Genomic DNA, 18662 nt, shown 5'->3' with positions numbered 1-18662 from the left:
AGCTGAAAAGCACTAGCCAATGAGATAGGAAGAAAACTAGAAGAGTGTGATATCCCAGAAGCCAGGTGAAAAAATATTGCAAGACACAAGAAGTGACTAGGTGGATCAAATGGTGGAGTAAAATGAAAACTGTTAATTGACCATTGGAGTTAGCAATGTGGAGGTCATTGGTGACCTTGACAAGGAGTAATTCATTGGGGTCATTAGGGCATAAGTTTGAATGAGTTCAAAAGAGAATGTGAAGAAAATAATTACCACTAAGACTAGACAACTGTTTGGAGGACTTTTGCTGTGAAAAGGAAAAGGAAAGTGTCATGGTAGCTGGAAGAGGACTTGAGGTCAAGAGAAGGATTTTTTTTAGATGAGGAAAATTATGCCATGTTTGTATGCTGAGAATTGAATTGTGTGGTGAGGGTTATCCAGCTGAGAAGGAAAATTTAATGATATAAGGGAGAGAGGGGAGAACTGGTAGAAATACATCTTTGAGCAAGAAACTGGGGATGGGATCTCATGCATAGAGAGAGGATTTAGCCTTAGGGACACAGGCAGCCTAAGAAAACAGCAAGAAGGAAAGCAGATTATGTGGGCACAGATGGAGGAACGTGGATAAATGCAGGAAGAACAGGTTGTAGAAGTTCTTTTCTAATTACTTCTGCAGTAGGAAGCAAAGTTAGTTGTGATTGAGGATGGGGAAGACATACTGGAAGTTTAAAAAGAATAATAAGTATTTATCTGGAAGAGAAAAATGGTAAATTAACTGTAGAATTGATTAAAAGACAGCTCCAGAGGTACACTTAAATTTAGAAAGAATCCATTCATCTTGAATGCGTGTTTTTCTGAGCTCCACATTCAGTTGCTGGGTTGTAGACATGGAAGAGGGCAAAAGGTGGATATAACCCAGAGTGGAATTTTGTCAGATGAATGCAATATGAGAGAGGGGCAAAGGAGTGACTGTAATGATGGATCATGGAATTTATGCTTAGTTAAGAGGGTGGTGAGGCTTCGGAAGTGGAACAGAGAGCTGTGAAAGATGTTAAGATCAATTAACCAAAAGGTCCTCTGGAGTAAAAATTATTAAAGTATTAAAGAGAGTAAGCTTAAAAGATAAGAAGTGGCGATCAGAAAGTCAGAGTAAGATGCTGAAATGCTTTAAACTGGAATAAGGGTACTTACTAGTTTGTTTAGTGGCTATATTATTTTAATTGATTTGTTAGGTTCATGATTACAAAGAAGGAACCCCAGAAGAGAAGACCTACTACATAGAATTATGGGATGTTGGAGGCTCTGTGGGCAGTGCCAGCAGTGTGAAAAGCACAAGAGCAGTGTTCTACAACTCTGTGAATGGTAAAGTATTTTTTAATTTCTATCTTATATTAATGGTCTAAGAGTATAGATCATCTGATGTGGAGATGCCACATGTAGCATGCCAGACTCATCTTAATTTGAGAAAGATGTAATGTACTCACAACCCTTGATTTAAATCTGCATAGTACATTCCAGTTTGTGTTTCTACATTGTAGCCATCTAATTCAGAACATTGAACCTGTGCTTTGTCTTAAGTGTTTCTATTTATGTTATTGTAATAAACTAAATATTGAGAAATAAAATCATATTTTTGATACTTGGCATAAAACATGGAACTTAAAATGTCCTCTGGGGGTGCTATCTCTCCAGTGAGTTGACTAAGTACAGTAGGACCATAGGAGTCTCATAGTCTTAAGCCAGATATCACAGAGACAGAGGGATTTCGTTCATCTGCCCCTTAGAGCCCTAAGGCAACTACTTATGAAGAGCTGCTTAAGGGAGTCTTTATGGGTGCAGAAATTTTATCCAGTTATAGATATTCAAATACCTGGAGCAGACTTTCAGATGGAAGTGTGTAATATAGGACACAATTTCCTTTCATAGAGTACCTACTCTATATCAAGAGACTAAACTGCTTATACCTATGATTTGCCAATAGAGTTTCTTTCTTAGTCTTCTTAAAAGTTCATTTTTAAAACCTGTTTTTACTGTGAAACATAATTCCAACTTCTGTTTGATTAATATACCAAAGGAGTTGGCATTTCCCTCCTGGTAAATGCGTAGCCATTAATAGACCTCATTTATGCTGTGCTTAGATCTCACTCAATATTAGGTAAGCATTACATTTATTCAGTATATTCATTCCTTATATTCCTCTTTTGATGTCTTCCCATATCATGAGGTGTTGTAGATTCTACAAAAAGATGTAGAGAAGGTTCTTTTCACTGGATACATATTATAGAATATAGAATGAGATGTGTCAGTTCAGACCCATATCCTATTTAGCTCAGAATTCTATCTGAAAATGTCACAGTCTTAATAAAGAAACAAAGCATTCATAAATGAGACAAAATACAGTTATAAGATGACCTTAATATATGCCATCGTCATGCAGAAAAGTATATATGATGGTATATATTAATAGAATGCATATAAATAAGAAAAACAATAATAAGACTAGTATAGTGTGAGGTGACCTCTTAGAGAAAGAGAGGGAAGTGAAACCTATTTTAGACTTATACTTGTATCAGTAAAATTACTTGTCAAAGTAAGATATCTATCTGATTTGGCACAGAGAAGTCTGAATATATAACACCTTCAATGTTTAGGTATTTTTGAGACAGAGGTACAATAAAAATTATAAATAAATAATAGAGATAAATACCACTCAAATCCTGGAAGCTATGGAATTCTGAGTTGTAAACTTGTAAGTGCTGAAGAAGAAATCCATCTAATACATATTTGTTTATCTCTTCTATACCTACTATTCATTAGTGATTTGTCTCCTTCAATATTATGGAAAGAATTGCATATATCCTATGTTGATTTTGCAGATAAGACTGAGATATATTTCCATTTCTTAAAAGTAAAAAAAAAAAAAAAATCACATTTATTGAAAAACCTATTTCTGTGTTCTTTCACCTTAGCTCTGGAACATTCCTCCGGGTAGAAGCGCTCAAAAGTTCTTTATTCCATGTACCATCCTTAGTTTCCTAAGAAACTGAACGTAAGGATCACTCTATCCAAATACACAGTTCATATTCTTAGCAATAACTTTCATCCCTTAATACCCTACATTCTTCCCTCTCTGATAACCTAGGCTAGTAATCTCAGAAGGAAATAATGAAGTGTCTTTACTTCTCTCCCTTAAGATTAAGATATATTATCATTTGCCATCACCCTTGCTCCTTTCATCTCAGCCCCGCCTTGATTCTTCTAGCACATGTTCTGCAAAGCAAGAACTCTTAGCCCAAATGAAAGAGAAAGAATAGGGGAAAAGGGTACTCAAATGCCCTTAAAAGCTCAAAAGTCTTACCTAAAGATCCTCAATAAACTTTTCCCTGTCCATCTAATAGCCAACTTAGGCCTTTGTAATCCTTTCACTCCCCTGTCCAAAATTCTCACCTGTAGTTTTGCCATATTTATAACCTGGGGAAAGGAAAGGCAGAAAATATATGCCAGTTTTTTGCCCTAAAATGAGATTTTATTCTGCTTACCACTAGTCTTTATGTGTTTACTGTCAGATTACCTGTGTGCAAATTCTGACTTACCATGTGCCCAAGGGCAAGTTACTCGACTTCTCTGAACTTCAGTTTTCTCTTGTGTATAAAGATAATAATAATTCTTGCTTCATAGGACTGTTCTGAAAATTAAATTAGGTAACACATGTAAAGCACAATATTTGGCACATAAGTACTGAATAAATATTAGCTGTGGTCTTTAATGGTAGTTCTTTATTCCTTTTTTTAAATCTATGCCATTGATGCTGATTAAAACCCCTCATTGAGGAAGGAAGAGTGGGTACAATTGGATATTAGGGCAAGTGTTGGATCTCTATTAGTTTCAGACATCAGAAGAGATGCAGGTTTATCTAAGCTGCCTGGAACAAGTCAACTATAGCTTGTACAAGCCCTTTAGTTACACAGATGGCTATAAAAACTGTAGAAGCCAGCTAATTCTACCTCTTCTGCTTTTCTTTTTCAAATTGACACATACCACCTCTTGAAGATGGAGGAATCATCGGTTTCATGTCCTATTCACAATCTGGGTAATATAGAAAAGGGTTGGGAGTTTGAAACCTATAGTGTTTTGACCATAAGATGATATCCTAAATTCTGGTGGGCATCAAAGATTTTCCTCTTTTGTCTATATCTTGCTGTAATAATTAATTCCCCGATTTACCTTTCTATCTAGGATATTGATTGATTCTCTTCAGTTGTATTTTATTATGTTTCTGGGCCTCATTACATTTTGTTATTTTTCTCAGTCTATCGAAATCCGTGCATGTGCTTTCTACTATTCATACTTCTTTACTATTTAATGTCTCCACCCACTCTCTTATAGTGGCATATTTCTTTTGCTCTCATAACTAAATCTCTTACAGGTAGGAAGCTTACATGACTAAACATTATTCAAAGAACTAGAAAATTAGACATTTGAGTAGATTAGCCTCAGGTGATCTACAGGACACTATTTTGTCAGCTAAAGAATAGCAGTTGTATCAAATCAGTACTATTTTAGTAGATTTTCATTACTTAGTATTATTTTTAGTGAGTATAAGTAATATATGTATGTACTGGTATCTATGGCAGTACTATGTACAGTGAAGAAACAACATAGCTTTTTGGATGAATAATTTCGTATGTACTTGAAGTAGTTTTGATTCTCTTGATTAATGAAGTGGTTCTACAAGTAGGCACAGGCATGGAGTAGGCACTCAAGAAGTGTTGAATGAAGTAAAGATCTGCTAAAAGTTTAATGGCATTTCGTCAGCCCTTGTAAAATAAAGAGTTATAAAACTGACAGAGAAAAGTTTATGGCTAATTATTTATAAATATTTGTAGAGGAAATTTTTAAATAGTTGTGTCTGAGTTATTAGTCATACTAGAATGCTAGATTCATTAAGCAACCTAATGTTTCTGTTTACTAATCTGTTTACTAAGCTTCATTTGGCCAATTGTGAAATGAAGAGGAATTGTTAAGGGACTAACATTTTTTTCTCTGATTATTTTAGGTATTATTTTCGTACACGACTTAACAAATAAGAAGTCCTCCCAAAACTTGCGTCGTTGGTCATTGGAAGCTCTCAACAGGGATTTGGTGCCCACTGGCGTCTTGGTAACAAATGGGTAAGCCCAGAATTATTTCACAATTGGTTTGAAAGGTTGCAGCAATCACAGGAATGTACTCCCCTGTGTAACACTTTGTAAGATGTTTGATTTGCAAAGATTTTTCTTTCAGTGTATAGATTATCTTTTCCTTTTAACAGTATCTTTCACAAAGCAGTAGTTTCAATTTTGATGAAGTCTGATTACTCTTTTTTCTTCTGTGGATTGTGCTTTTGATATCATGTCTGAGAACTCTTTGCCTAATCCTAGATGATGCAGGTTTTCTCTTATGTTTTCCTCTACAGATTGTATGGTTTTACATTTTTATAGTAAACCATTTATATAAAACATTTTAAGTTTTGTAGGTTTACATTTAGATTCATGATCTGTTTTAAGTTAGTTTTGTACAAGATGTGAGGTTTTGGTTGAGATTAATATTTGCATATGAATGTCTAATTATTCCAGCACCATTTATTGAAAAGATATCCTTTCTCCATTGAATTGCTATTGCTCCTTTGCCAAAAATCAGTTGACCATATTAGTATGAGTCTATTTCTGTACTCTAGTTCTGTTCCATTGATCTATGTGTCTGTCCCTTCACCAGTACTACACTGTCTCGATTATAGTCTTAAAATTGAGCAGTATGATTCCTTCTACTTTATTCTTTTTCATAATTGTTTAACTATTATAGTTTGGTTTTCCACATAAATTTTGGGAATCAGCTTGTCTATATTGACAAAAATTTTGGTTAGATTTTTATTAGAAGTGCATTAAACCTATTGATCACATTGGAGAGAATTAATATCTTTATTCTGTTGCATCTTCCAGTTCATGAACACAATGTATCTCTAAATTTATTTAGATCTTCTTTTATTTCTCTTATCAGCATTTTGTAGCTTTCATCATACAAATCCTGTGCATGTTTTATTAGATTTATACCAAATTATTTAATATTTTTGAAGCTATTATAAATTGTTTTTTGTTTTGTTTTGTTTTGTTTTGAGACTGAGCCTTGCTCTGTTGCCCAGGCTGGAGTGCAGTAGCACGATCTCAGTTCACTGCAACCTTTGTCTCCCAGGTTCAAGCAGTTGTGCCTCAGCCTCCCAAGTAGCTGGGATTACAGGCATGTGCCACTACACCTGGCTGATTTTTGTACTTTTGGCAGAGACAGGGTTTCACCATCTTGGCCAGGCTGATCTCAAACTCCTGACCTCAGGTGATACACCCGAAAGTACTGGGTTACAGGCATGAGCCACCGTACCTGGCCATAAATTTTAAACTTCAGTTTCAAATTGTTCATTGCTAGTATAAAAAAGCAGAATTGATTTTAAGTGCTGACCTGTATCCTGTGACCGGAGTTTTTAGTAAAATCCTTAGGATGCTCTACATAGACAGGTTTATTTTTTCCTTTTCAATCTGTGTGCTTGTTGTCTTATTTCTTGCCTTATCACACTGGCAGCAACTTCCAAAAGGGTACTAACTAGGAGTGATAAGAGTGAATATCTATGTCTTACTCCCAATCTTAGGGGGAAAGCAGTCATTTCACTATTAAGTATGATGTAAGCTTTAGGTTTTTTTGTTGACACCATTTATCAGGTTGAGAAAATTTCCTTCTATCCCTAATTTGCTGATAGTTTTATTAATATCGTGAACAGATACTGAATTCTGTCAAAAGCCTTTTCTGCATCAATTGATGTGGACATGTGGCTGCTTCTTTTGGCTGTTAGTATGGTGGATTACATTCACTGATTTTCAATATTGGTGGATTACATTCACTGATTTTCAAATATTGAACTAGCCTTCCGTTCCTTGGTCATGGTATACTACTCATTTTATATGTTGCTGGATTTGATTTGCTAATATTTTCTTCAGGATTTTTATCCATAACAAGCATTAGTGTGCAGTTTTCTATTCTCATAATGTCTTTGACTGGTTTTAGTGTGAGGATAATGTTGGCCCCATAGAATGAATTGAAAGTATTCCTTCCTCTTCTATTTTTTAGGAGAAAGTGTGTATATTTGGTGTTTTATCTTCTTTTAAGGTTTGGTAGAATTTACTAAGAGACCATCTGGGCCTGGAGGTTTCTTATTTGAAAGGTTTTTAACCACAAAATCAACTTCTTTAGTAATTAGGATTGTTCAAGTTATCTATTTCATCTTGGATGAGTTTTGGTAGTTTGTGATTTTCAAGGAATTCATCTATTTCATTAAATTTTTGAATTTATATCAATAGAGTTGTTTATAGTATTTGTTTATTGGCCTTTTGATAGTTGCACAGTTTGTAGTGATATGACCTTTTTCATTCTGATTTTGGTATTTTATGTTTCTCTTTTTCTTGTCAGACTTGTAGAGGTTTATCAATGTATTGGTTTTTTTTTTCCAAAGAAGCAACTTTTGGTTTCACTGATTTTTCTCTATTGTTTTTCCGTATAGAGTTTAATCGATTTCTGCCCTTATTTCTTTCCCACTGCTTGCTTTTGCTTTATTTTGTTCTCTCTTTATAGCTTCTTAGATTACTGATTGGATACCTTGCATTTTTGCTAATATAAGCATTTCAATGCTATAAATTTCCCTCTAAACACTGCTTTAGCTGCATCCTTCAAATGTTTGAATGTTTTACTTTTATTTTCATTTAGCTCACAATATTTTCTAATACTCCTTGAGATTTTCCCATGGGCTGTTTAGAAATGTGTTATTTAGTTTCCATGTATTTAGAGGCTTTCAAGTTATTCTTTACTATTGACTTCTAGCTTAATTTTATTATGATCTAAGAGCATACTTTACATAGTTTCACTTATTTTATATTTGTGCAACACCCAGTATGTGACTTGGGTGTTATCTCTGTTGTTTCAGTTTTCAGTGTCTTTGGTATGCTAAGGAGGATCAAATCCATGCATGCACAGCTTTGACAATGAGCTCAGGCATTCATGAACTACTTCATGGGGTTGCTTTCTCACACTTCACCCTCTCTACAGTCTCTGCCATACTTTGTGATTTGCTAGGGCTCCCTTTTTTGGTCCCCAAGCCAAATTTTCTCATGCACTTGCACAACTGCACCTATGTCCAGGGCCAAATGGTAGAAGGACAAAGAATAAAAGCAATGGGAGTTTGCCCCACCATCTTGAGATACAGTTCTATCAATCAGAAAAATTTCCCTTCCTCTGTACTCATAAGCAGGGGTTCCCAACCCCTGGTCCATGGCCTGTTAGGAACCAGGCCACACAGTGGGAGGTGAGTGGCAGGTGTGAGCATTACCACCTCCTGTCAGATCAGCAAAGGCATTAGATTCTCATAGGAGCATGAATCCTATTGTGAACTGTGCGTGTGAGGGATCTAGGTTGCAGGCTGCTTATGAGAATCTAATGCCTGGTGATCTGAGGTGGAACAGCTTCATCCTGAAACACCTGTCCGTGGAAAAATTGTCTTCCATGAAACCAGTCTCTGGTACCAACAAGGTTGGGGACTGTTGCTTTTGAGCATTCTGCTTGTGTTACCGCCTTTGCCACAACTATCATGAAATTGCTTAGAGGCTGGCTTACAACAGAAGGAAAAGTACTGTATTTCTACGCTGTCTCCAAGTATTCAGGAGCCCCCTTTCTTGTTTCATGAGTCAGAACTGCAGGCCTTCTTCTGGAGTTTTCTGTTCGCACTTCTGAGTTTTAAGCTGAGTTGCATTCAGACAAGGGGATATGGAAGGGAACTGCTAATTCAATGGTTCTTCACATTGCGGTCTTCCTCAAGATGCTTACTATGAATTTTTCAGAGTCTTCAAATAGCCACTTCGTGCATCCTCTCCAGGTTTTATAGCTGCATTCACTGGGAAGGACAAAATAGAGTTTGCTTATTCTGTCTTACCTAGAACAGAACCCCATTTTCTATTTTTTGATTGAAGCAAGTCTTTCAAAGACTTTGTTTTCTGTGTGGAAGTCTAATTGTTATGTGAAACCTAAATGTAGTATAAGTTTGAGTATATATATGTAGATTCCTGCAATACCTAATAAAGAATAAGCACAACTAATTTAAAACCTATATTTCAAAGCCTAGTTGATATTTCTTGTTTCCTATCTCAATTCCTTTCATCACTGATGTCTTCATTAACCTAGCTTGTTCTCTATTTTCTACTAAAATTTCTACTTAAGAAACTTATCTTTAAATTTAGGATTAGGAGACAGCATATTCATATCAGAAAGAAATCTGCATTTGTGTCAGGGAATTCAGTAAAAATTCTGTATTCATTTGCATTTTGACAGTACAGCTTCATTTTGATCCTATAGATAAACCTGCAAATGTATAAAACAACCTTAATATGTTGGTGTGCTTTGTTGGTGCATTATTTTATAGTATCAAAAGATTTGGAAACAACCCTAGTATCCGAGCAACAAAAGATTCATAGACTAAATAATGACATATCCACATACTGGAGTGGTATTCAACATTTGGAAAAGAATCAGAAAGATCTCTATGAACTAAATTAGAAAGATCTATAAAAGGGTACATTATTAGGTTTAACAAATCAAAATGCAGAAAATATATATCATATACCTTCTATTGTGTAAGAAAGGAAAGAAATAAGGATATGTATTTATATTTGGATAAAGAATCAGTGAAAAGATAAATAAGAAACTAACAAAAATGGTAACCTATAGGGGGCCAGGGGAAATGGGTGGATGGGTGCAGTGGTAGGAGCAACACTGCTTAGCATATATATCTTTTATATCAGATTGAGTTTTTAGCCATATTTAAACAATTTAGGTAAATGTTATATTATGTGATTTTTACCACAATAAATTTTAATTTTTTATTATAGAAAATTTTAAACATATGTAAATACAAAGAATGGAAAATGAACTCCCATATACGTGTTGCCTAGTTTCAATAATTATCAACATATAGCCAGTCTTGTTTCATCCATATCTCTACCTACTTTCTATCTTCTCCCACTCTCAACTGGATTATTTTGAACCAAATGTTAAAACATCATATCATTTCATCCATATATACTTGAAAACATAAGGGCTTTTTTTTTAACATGACACCATATAATTATCACAGCCAAAACTTTAATAATAATTCTTTAATAACCAAATATTATTTTAATTTCCCCAATTGTCTCATAAATGTTATAGTTGATTTTTTTGAAACAGTATCTAAATAAGGTCCTCTGATTGTATTTGGTTTCTTAAGAGTCAAATCTTAGGTTCTCCCTTCTTAGTTGTTTTTTTCCAACCTCCTAGCAGTTTATTTGTAGAAGATGGCTGTTTGTCTTGTACAGTTTCCTGTATTCTGGATTTGCTGATTGTCTCCCTATATTGTCTTTTAAACTTGTTTCTCTGAATTCTAAATCTTCTCTAAAGTGATAATTAAATATAGTGATCTGAAAGATGCAAGTTTTTTGTCTTTATTTTTCCACTCAGTATTACGCATATAATATGATACCTGGCTGTCTGTCTCTCTGTGATGTTAAGGAGTTATCAGCCTTATCCATCCATGATAAAGTTCTTCAGAAGATGGCCGGGCGCGGTGGCTCAAGCCTGTAATCCCAGCACTTTGGGAGGCCGAGACGGGCGGATCACGAGGTCAGGAGATCGTAGACCATCCTGGCTAACACGATGAAAAACTAGCCGGGCGAGATGGCGGGCGCCTGTAGTCCCAGCTACTCGGGAGGCTGAGGCAGGAGAATGGCGTGAACCCGGGAGGCGGAGCTTGCAGTGAGCTGAGATCCGGCCACTGCACTCCAGCCCGGGCAACAGAGCGAGACTCCGTCTTAAAAAAAAAAAAAAAAAAAAAGTTCTTCAGAAGTTTACCAGAAAAGATTTCAAGATTAAATTTTAAATTGGATACTGCAAGATTTTATGAAAAAGATAAAAGGAAACCTAAAAAGAGAAATAAGAGAGCAAACTATATATGTATGCTTTATATGTGTCAGTGTGCAAGGAATTGTGCAAGACTATGTGAGAGATGTATGTACATCAGAGATGATATTTGATAGAAGATATGCAAAAATTTGTATGTGAGACAGAAGGAAACAGTCCTAAACAAAAGACACTCTCAAAACTTTATTCCCTAAGAAAGCGAATTGCAGCTTTGAACCATGTCTCTTTAATTAGGGTTGCTGTTGGTATGAATAATCAAAGGTCTTGATCATGCTATTATTGACTTTGATGCAATAAATAGAATGGTAATATTTTTGTGAGATGGGAGGTTATATATTTAAAACAGTTGTGTTCTGAGGCTGAACAGTTTGTTGAGGCTCTGTAAGGTGATTGTGAAGGGCATAAATATTTAGTAACTTTGCCCCCTACCCCAATTTAGAATTTCTCTATGAGAAAGAAAAGTAATGTTAAAGGAAGAAAAAAAGCTTTGCTCAACTGGGTTGTAGTGATTGGATTATGCAATATTGATTTACTATCAGAAATTGTGCACAACCGGATTTTGCTGACTGTTGTAAATTGAGCTTATGACGTGTCAGAAATCCAAATCTGCTTTATTTCTGATATGTGAGTAGAATTTAAATTAATTCAACAGCAATGGCCTCTGTGTTCTTTTCAGTAATGAGAAGTTTAATTTACATCACCACTCTGTTCTTTGGATAAATAATTTTTTAAAAAAATAAGGATTGTAATAGCCAGTGATCCAAGGCCACTAACCCTAAGTGATTCTTATTTGTGCCTGTCCTCTATCTCCCATGGCTTTCATTTCAGGAAACAACTACTTGGTACTAAGTTCTTTCCTCTTACTATTCATTTTGCATTTCAGCTGTTTCCTTCCATTTCCATGTGTTTAACCCACCTTTCCCAGGCTATAGTATCACCTATATTTGATTTATTCTAGGTTTCAGCTTCCTTATTTCTATTTTCTTATTCTTCTTATTTCTTTACTATTCAGACAGAAATGTGTATTGTAGATACAGAGTTAATGCATACCCCAAAATGTACCCAAGAAGCTTGCCATTTTGTCTTCTAGCACATCATGCTAGGCTTTTGGGTTTTCGCTACACAGACTTAAATCCACTCTCTGCTTCTACTCTGAAACATTCCTGAGTTGTTATGTTAGCCTTAGAAGACAGAGCTACATTGGAAGTCAAGTCCACTGACTATAATATACTTGATGGACACTTAGTTGTTCAATTATTCAGTATTATTCAACATTCAATAAAAACATGGGACCAAATTTTGAGAAGTTAGATGAGTAGCTGGAATTTGATAGATGATGAGGATGGATTGATAAAAGAGCAAGTAGATGGAAGAAATTGGAAGGAAAGTGGATTTATAGGTGAAGGCAGCAAAAATCAGTTAATTTTCAGTAAAATAGTTTAAGTTAGTTGCATTTAAATATTACACATCTACATCAGAAAGGTAAATTCTATTCACCTCTTCATTATTATTTATCACAGGGATTATGATCGAGAACAGTTTGCTGATAACCAAATACCACTGTTGGTAATAGGGACTAAACTGGACCAGATTCATGAAACAAAGCGCCATGAAGTTTTAACTAGGACTGCTTTCCTGGCTGAGGATTTCAATCCAGAAGAAATTAATTTGGTGTGTATTTTCACTAATGCATGCTTGTATTATTATCATGTAAAGACAAAACTAAAGACATGTTCAAATTATATATTCTAGTGAAAGAAACTTTATACTTGAAATCAGGCTTTTTGGATTCTAGTCCAAAATGTAGTCAAGATTGAAATCAACATATCTAGACTGAGAGATGTGCACAGTCACTTCAGCCTTTTATGTTGATCTGTTGAAATATTCCAACTTTATTCTATGAATAATTTAAATCATGGGCTTCTTTTTTTGAGACAGTCTCGCTCTGTCGCCGAGACTGGAGTGCAGTGGCGTGAACTCTACCTCCTGAGTTCAAGCAATTATCATGCCTAGGCCACCCAAGTAGCTGGGATTACAGGCATATACCACCATGTCCAGCTAATTTTTAAAATATTTTTAATAGTGATGGGGTTTTGCCATGTTTCCCAGGCTAGTCTTGAACTCCTGACTGCGAGGGATTTGCCCGCCTTGACCTCCCAAAGTGCTGGGATTACAGGCGTGAGCCACTGCGCCTGGCCCATGGACTTTTTCTTGAGAAAGTTTTTAAAAATCACACCAAAATTAAAATAAATTTATTAAAGTGGCATTATAAGTTTTTATTATTGCTTGTAAAAAGTCTCTTAGCTTCTTAAACTACACATTTTACCTTAAAGAGCAACCTAACAGATACATGAAAAAATTACAAACTTTAAACTAGGAGTGCTTCATAAGGACTAATTTATGTACACTTATGCATGTATAGAGGATTGAGTCCCTTGGTGAGATGACTAGCTCAATTAGAACTGAGTGCTTAAAAAAGCTAAGAAATGGTTGTCATGTAAGCCTGTTAGGATCCCAGAAAAAGATCCTGGCCAGCAACTTCAGTCATGGTCATGTTGTTGTTCACAAATAGGATTTCTGCAACTGTGCACGGGCATTCCAGAAATGCAGTGGTGGTGGTATGATAGTACTAGTGACCAACATTTATTGAGCACTTAGGGGTTGAAAACTGTTTTAGTTATTTACATATATGATCTCACATGCATCATCTTCACAATCAACTCTATAAGACAGGTACTATTACTGTCCTCTTCTTAATGATGAAGACAAGAAGGAGAGAGGTAACAAGACCAGGGAAGGTTACCCAGGTCAATTGGGGTATTCAGATTCAGAGCCTGTGCTCTACAGTTAAGCCTCTTTTCCACCTAATTAATCCTTCAACTCACCTTGAGAATTTGGCAGCTGAAAAATCTCGTAGAAATCATCTAGACCAACAGTTACCCAAATTGGATTGTATATTTATATTACCAATAGTACCTATGGAAAATTTTGAATAACTGCCCCACAGCTGGGGCTTTTTATTCATAAAGCCTGGCAGGAGGACCAGGAATCTGTAGGTTTAACAAATAACTCAGGTGATTCTGATGCCCTTATTCTGTGAATCAACGTTTGTGAACACTGCTTGGTTCAGCCCCACCTCTACCCCCAGCTCCTGCCTGCCATTCCATTGTTTTTGACATTCTGCTTTGCAGTGGAGAGCCGCTTATTTTTCTCAGCTGCCACAATGGAATATTGATGTGCATACCCCAGGTAGTCAGGACTGAACCATGATATTCCAAAGGATTCTTGCTATATAAATATACAATATTCTTGTTGAAGAAGTGCTGAGATTGCTTTGAACATTATTTCCAAAGGGAAATTTACCATTGAAAACACTTAATTTGTTCCAGCACTTACTTTTAATGTATTTTAGAATGTATCTGTTTCTAGTGCCTGTGGGTTTCTGTGATAATTGCCTGTGTGTCTGTGTGTGTGTGTTATTCCTACTTGCCTTACAAAGCCAAGGCCATCTTTTAACTGTAAGTCAGATGTAAAGGTACTCAGTGAGACTTCAGCATACACAGTCCCCAAAGAGTTCAAATATAACATGTTTTTGGCCTTTATCAGTGTACAGCTTCAAGAACACAGCACAAATAACACTAGGAGAGGTTCGGAGAATGAAGGGAAGAAAAAATGAGGAGGAAGATTGAATACGAGAGTTTCAAAAAGAAATAGCAATCAAAAAGATTCAGCAATTAAATATAAAGCCTCAAATAAAAACTAATGTAACAATATTAGTGCTAACATCAGTTACTGTATCAATTTACTTGAAACTGTAGAAAAGTAAGAATCAACAAATGTATACATCAAAGTGGAATCAAAGTTAATAAATAACTGCCTGAATAAATGCAAATTGTTTAAATTATAAATAGGTGAACAATTACTTATTTTCTAAAATCCTGTACCTCGTAAAAAATTTTCTCTGTTATGTATTTACTTTGAAGTGATCATATTGAAGTATCTTCCCTGGTTAATAGTCCTTTCTCAAGCTCAGACAAGCTATTTGGAGCTATTAATTTTCAGACCTTTCCCTCAGCCATGATAAATGGCAGATGACTCTTTCAGCTCTAAATTTCTCATCCCAAAAATCATAGTGTTTCTCTAGGCTGCTGAACCTGAAATTATGGTACCATAGAATTAAGGTTTTGGGGGTGTGTTTTTGTTTGCTTTAGTTTTTGTATTTAGTACTTCAGCTCTATTTAGAATTGTCTCAAACTTTTGACATTCTGATGACTAGCTAATCAATATCTATTTTATAAAACATTTCTACCACAGATCTAAGGTTTGTCTCTTATATGCCCCAATTGCTGTAGAAATGTGTTCAAACACTATTTCAAATACCATAGTTTGTGCAATGATGTTTCAGTCTATGTAATCCATATGTGGAATTATCTTTATTATGGTAAGTGCTTGTTGTGCTTGAAAATTCACTCTGCTAGCATTTTCTTAGATTGAAGAGAGAAGGACTAATGTTTTACTACCCACTGTGTCCAGGTATGGATTATTTAATTTTTCACAAAAATCCCATGAGATAAAATATTGTTATCCCCATTCCACAAATCAGTAAGCCCAAATTTAAAGGTTTAGTTACCTAACCAATGTTACACAGAGTAGAAATGTTGGAATGAGTATTCTGATTTAGAGCTTGCTGGCTTTGAAGACCCCTGATTTCTAGTACTCTGTGATCTTTGACAACTTTATTGTAGCCTCTCTTTTTTGTAGTTTTGGAGAATGTATTATAATTCCTGGCCAAAATTTAAAATGTGAGCCTTGGAATGTTCCATATGAATAAAATAGGAGGCTTCATTAGAAAGGAATCCTGTGGGCCTGGAGATTACAAAAACAGAATAAATGTAACAACAGTAATTTTAGTAATTTCTAGGGGCACAGAGGGTGTATAGCTAAAAGATAAAATTTCATGCTTGCAGAGGAGCTTACATAGTAGCCCTTATAGTTTGGTCTTAGGTACATTTCAGGTAAAAATCAAAGTACTCTATCTCACAAGGTGACAAGTCAATGGTGACAAGCAAAAAACAAAACAGCTACACTGGGATTCCATCGAATAGTAGGCCTTTTAAGATTTTAAAGTTATTGTAATGATTAATGTTCCAGATCGTTTTGTCCCTTCTGGGCCCATTTTTTTTTCCTATAAAAAACTTCCATCCAAGAGTAGTAATATATCTTTATTATCAAACAATAGTAGTAGATGTTTATTACCAAAAATAATATATCTATCTTTGTGGCCTACCAAAAGATGTAGTACCTTGCATCCAAAGAGAAATCCTTGGCAATTGTTCTGTTTGTTCTTTGTGCCTCTAAATCCTTATTTTCATGCTTTCTCCAATTCATATGAACTGCATGGTACTAAATTAGTTGAGCACTGGTGAATAACGAGTACAAAAGTGAAACGCTTACTGTTTTTCATGGCTGTCTCTCTGGTTTTCAGGGTAAATGTAGGTAGGTCACTCCATTAGTACCTTGGTTTTGTTATTAGTAAAATATTAGTAATCTTGTCTTCCTCTGTGAATTATTTGATGATGAATACATTGATTTGGTATACTCTAAAATTGTTTAAATGACAAAGATTAAGTGACCGTATTTTCCTTTAGTACTTTCCTCCTTGCTTTGTGCACCATAATTTGAAAATTATTTGAATATTTTATGAGAGTATTATACCTAACAGTATTATGCCTATAGAAATGTGCAACAGGACGAATTATGAATAGCAAAGAGCTTGGGTTTCCTAACGTTCACTTGTGGATCTTATGTTTTCTCTTCTAGGACTGCACAAATCCACGGTACTTAGCTGCAGGTTCTTCCAATGCTGTCAAACTCAGTAGGTTTTTTGATAAGGTACTGGCTTCAATTAAGTTATTTTTAAACTTAATTTATATATTATGAGAGTTTAAAATTTTTTTGTAGAATCCTGTGACCCTTTATTTTTTTTGTCCAAAATTTCACAGCCTGAATAATACTTGTTTTGATCTTATCTGTTAGTATAATTGCCCAAGGCCTGCTGACATATTTTTTCCATCACCAGTGTTCTCTAAGTAAAGGGTAAAAGCTACTGGATTTAAATGGGGATTTTAAAAAGATATCTAATTCCTCTCCTTAAAATAATTTCTATTTACCCATTTTCTAGCTCTCTTTTTCACTTATTCACCCTCCCACCCACATAAAGGCACTGAACTGAGGAGATTCTGCTTAAAGCCCTCAGTTCTTTTTGCTCTCCCAGCTGTTAATATTCTCCACATAAATGTTACTGTTACCTTTTAAGGTAATGTCGTCTTCTAGATTTCCTAGTGTTTCCCTGTCAGAAATATTTGCATTCCAATTATTGACTCTCTGGTAACATCATTTTATTGTCTTCAACTGGAAGGAAAATGTAGAATGACTCAGCATACTGGTAAATTAGAGCACTGTTTGTCTTTCCTTCACAAGGCCATACAACTGCATTGCACATAGTATTGACCAAGTTTAAGTTGTTTGCCCAATGCTGACATTGCATAGTAAGGTAAAATAGGATCTTTCTGCCTGTATTATTGAAAAAGGTTAACTCCTGTGTTATATTTCTTTTTAAGTGACATCTAAGAAAATCATCTTCCCCATAGCTCTTCTTTAGCAATCATTTTTTTCTTTTAACTGTTTAGGGATTTAATATTTGGCCCTTTTGTTCAGCATTAGATAAGCCCCAGGTGTAGATAATTTGAGATTTAATATTCGGCCTTTTTGTCAGCATTAGATAAGCTCCAGCACCCTCCTCGATTAATATTAGGCCACTAGGAAAATTTTGCCTCACTGCAAAACTTCTTAACTGGTATGTGGCAAATAGGGTACAGATGTGCCTAGATACTGATTTCCCTCAATTCTCAGAGCAGCCAGAGCCCTCAGGGTGGGGGGTTGGGTGATTAGCAGCCTCTTGCATTTTCCCCAGTGTGCTGTGCAAATATTAGCATTTTCTACGTGTGCCATGACATGAAAAATGTTGTGCAGCACTGCAAGGAGCCAGATTTTCTCTCCTCATTGCTTTCAGACTTAAAATGTAAGAATTTTCATTTGGTTTAGATCTGTGGCCGCATCAATACAAAATTTTGTCCCCCATGAGCAACATCTTACAGATCTGCCCTGACCTGGAAAGATCCCACAGTATGTTGTTTAAATTTAAATTTTTATTACTTCTAAAATTAAAAAATAAGATATACTAAATTACATCCTGGAGAAACTGAAGTATTGACTGGTATAATCCAAGTTGTCAGGCAAGGCTTTATTTTTTAAAAAATCAGGAGTACATGCTGCAAGTCAGGGGTAAAGAATTATGACCAAAACCAAGAAGGTAACTTCTCTTTTTATTGCCTGAATCACAACAAAATGTATGTGGGTTAGGAGGTTGGCCAGACCTCCAGACTGAGGTGGTTGCCTGAAATCAAAGGAGCTGACAACCAAATTTCACCCAGTTTCTATACATCATTTCTTCCAGAATTTAGCATAAAGATTTCTTCTCCTTCTAGGGACAGTAATCCCAACACTTTGGGAGGCCGAGGCGGGTGGATCACAAGGTCAGGAGATCAAGACCATCCTGGCTAGCACAGTGAAACCCCATCTCTACTCAAAACACAAAA

General features: G+C 35.5%; 1 protein-coding gene across 2 annotated transcripts in view; it reads left to right on the top strand.

The window, feature by feature from the left end:
- The window catches only part of RABL3 (RAB, member of RAS oncogene family-like 3), a 41167-nt gene that overhangs the window by 16892 nt on the left and 5613 nt on the right, over positions 1-18662 (top strand). The window contains exons 3-6 of one of the 2 annotated variants that reach the window (XM_011940652.1): positions 1215-1344; positions 5039-5153; positions 12525-12675; positions 16825-16896. In XM_011940652.1, coding sequence (XP_011796042.1) covers positions 1215-1344; positions 5039-5153; positions 12525-12675; positions 16825-16896 — 468 coding nt within the window. The remainder of the gene's footprint in view (positions 1-1214; positions 1345-5038; positions 5154-12524; positions 12676-16824; positions 16897-18662) is intronic. The other variant, XM_011940653.1, reaches the window with a different exon arrangement.

Source organism: Colobus angolensis, unplaced genomic scaffold, assembly GCF_000951035.1.
Source record: "Colobus angolensis palliatus isolate OR3802 unplaced genomic scaffold, Cang.pa_1.0 Scaffold190, whole genome shotgun sequence".
Lineage (NCBI taxonomy): Eukaryota > Metazoa > Chordata > Mammalia > Primates > Cercopithecidae > Colobus > Colobus angolensis.
This window is presented reverse-complemented; position numbering and strand designations above follow the sequence as displayed.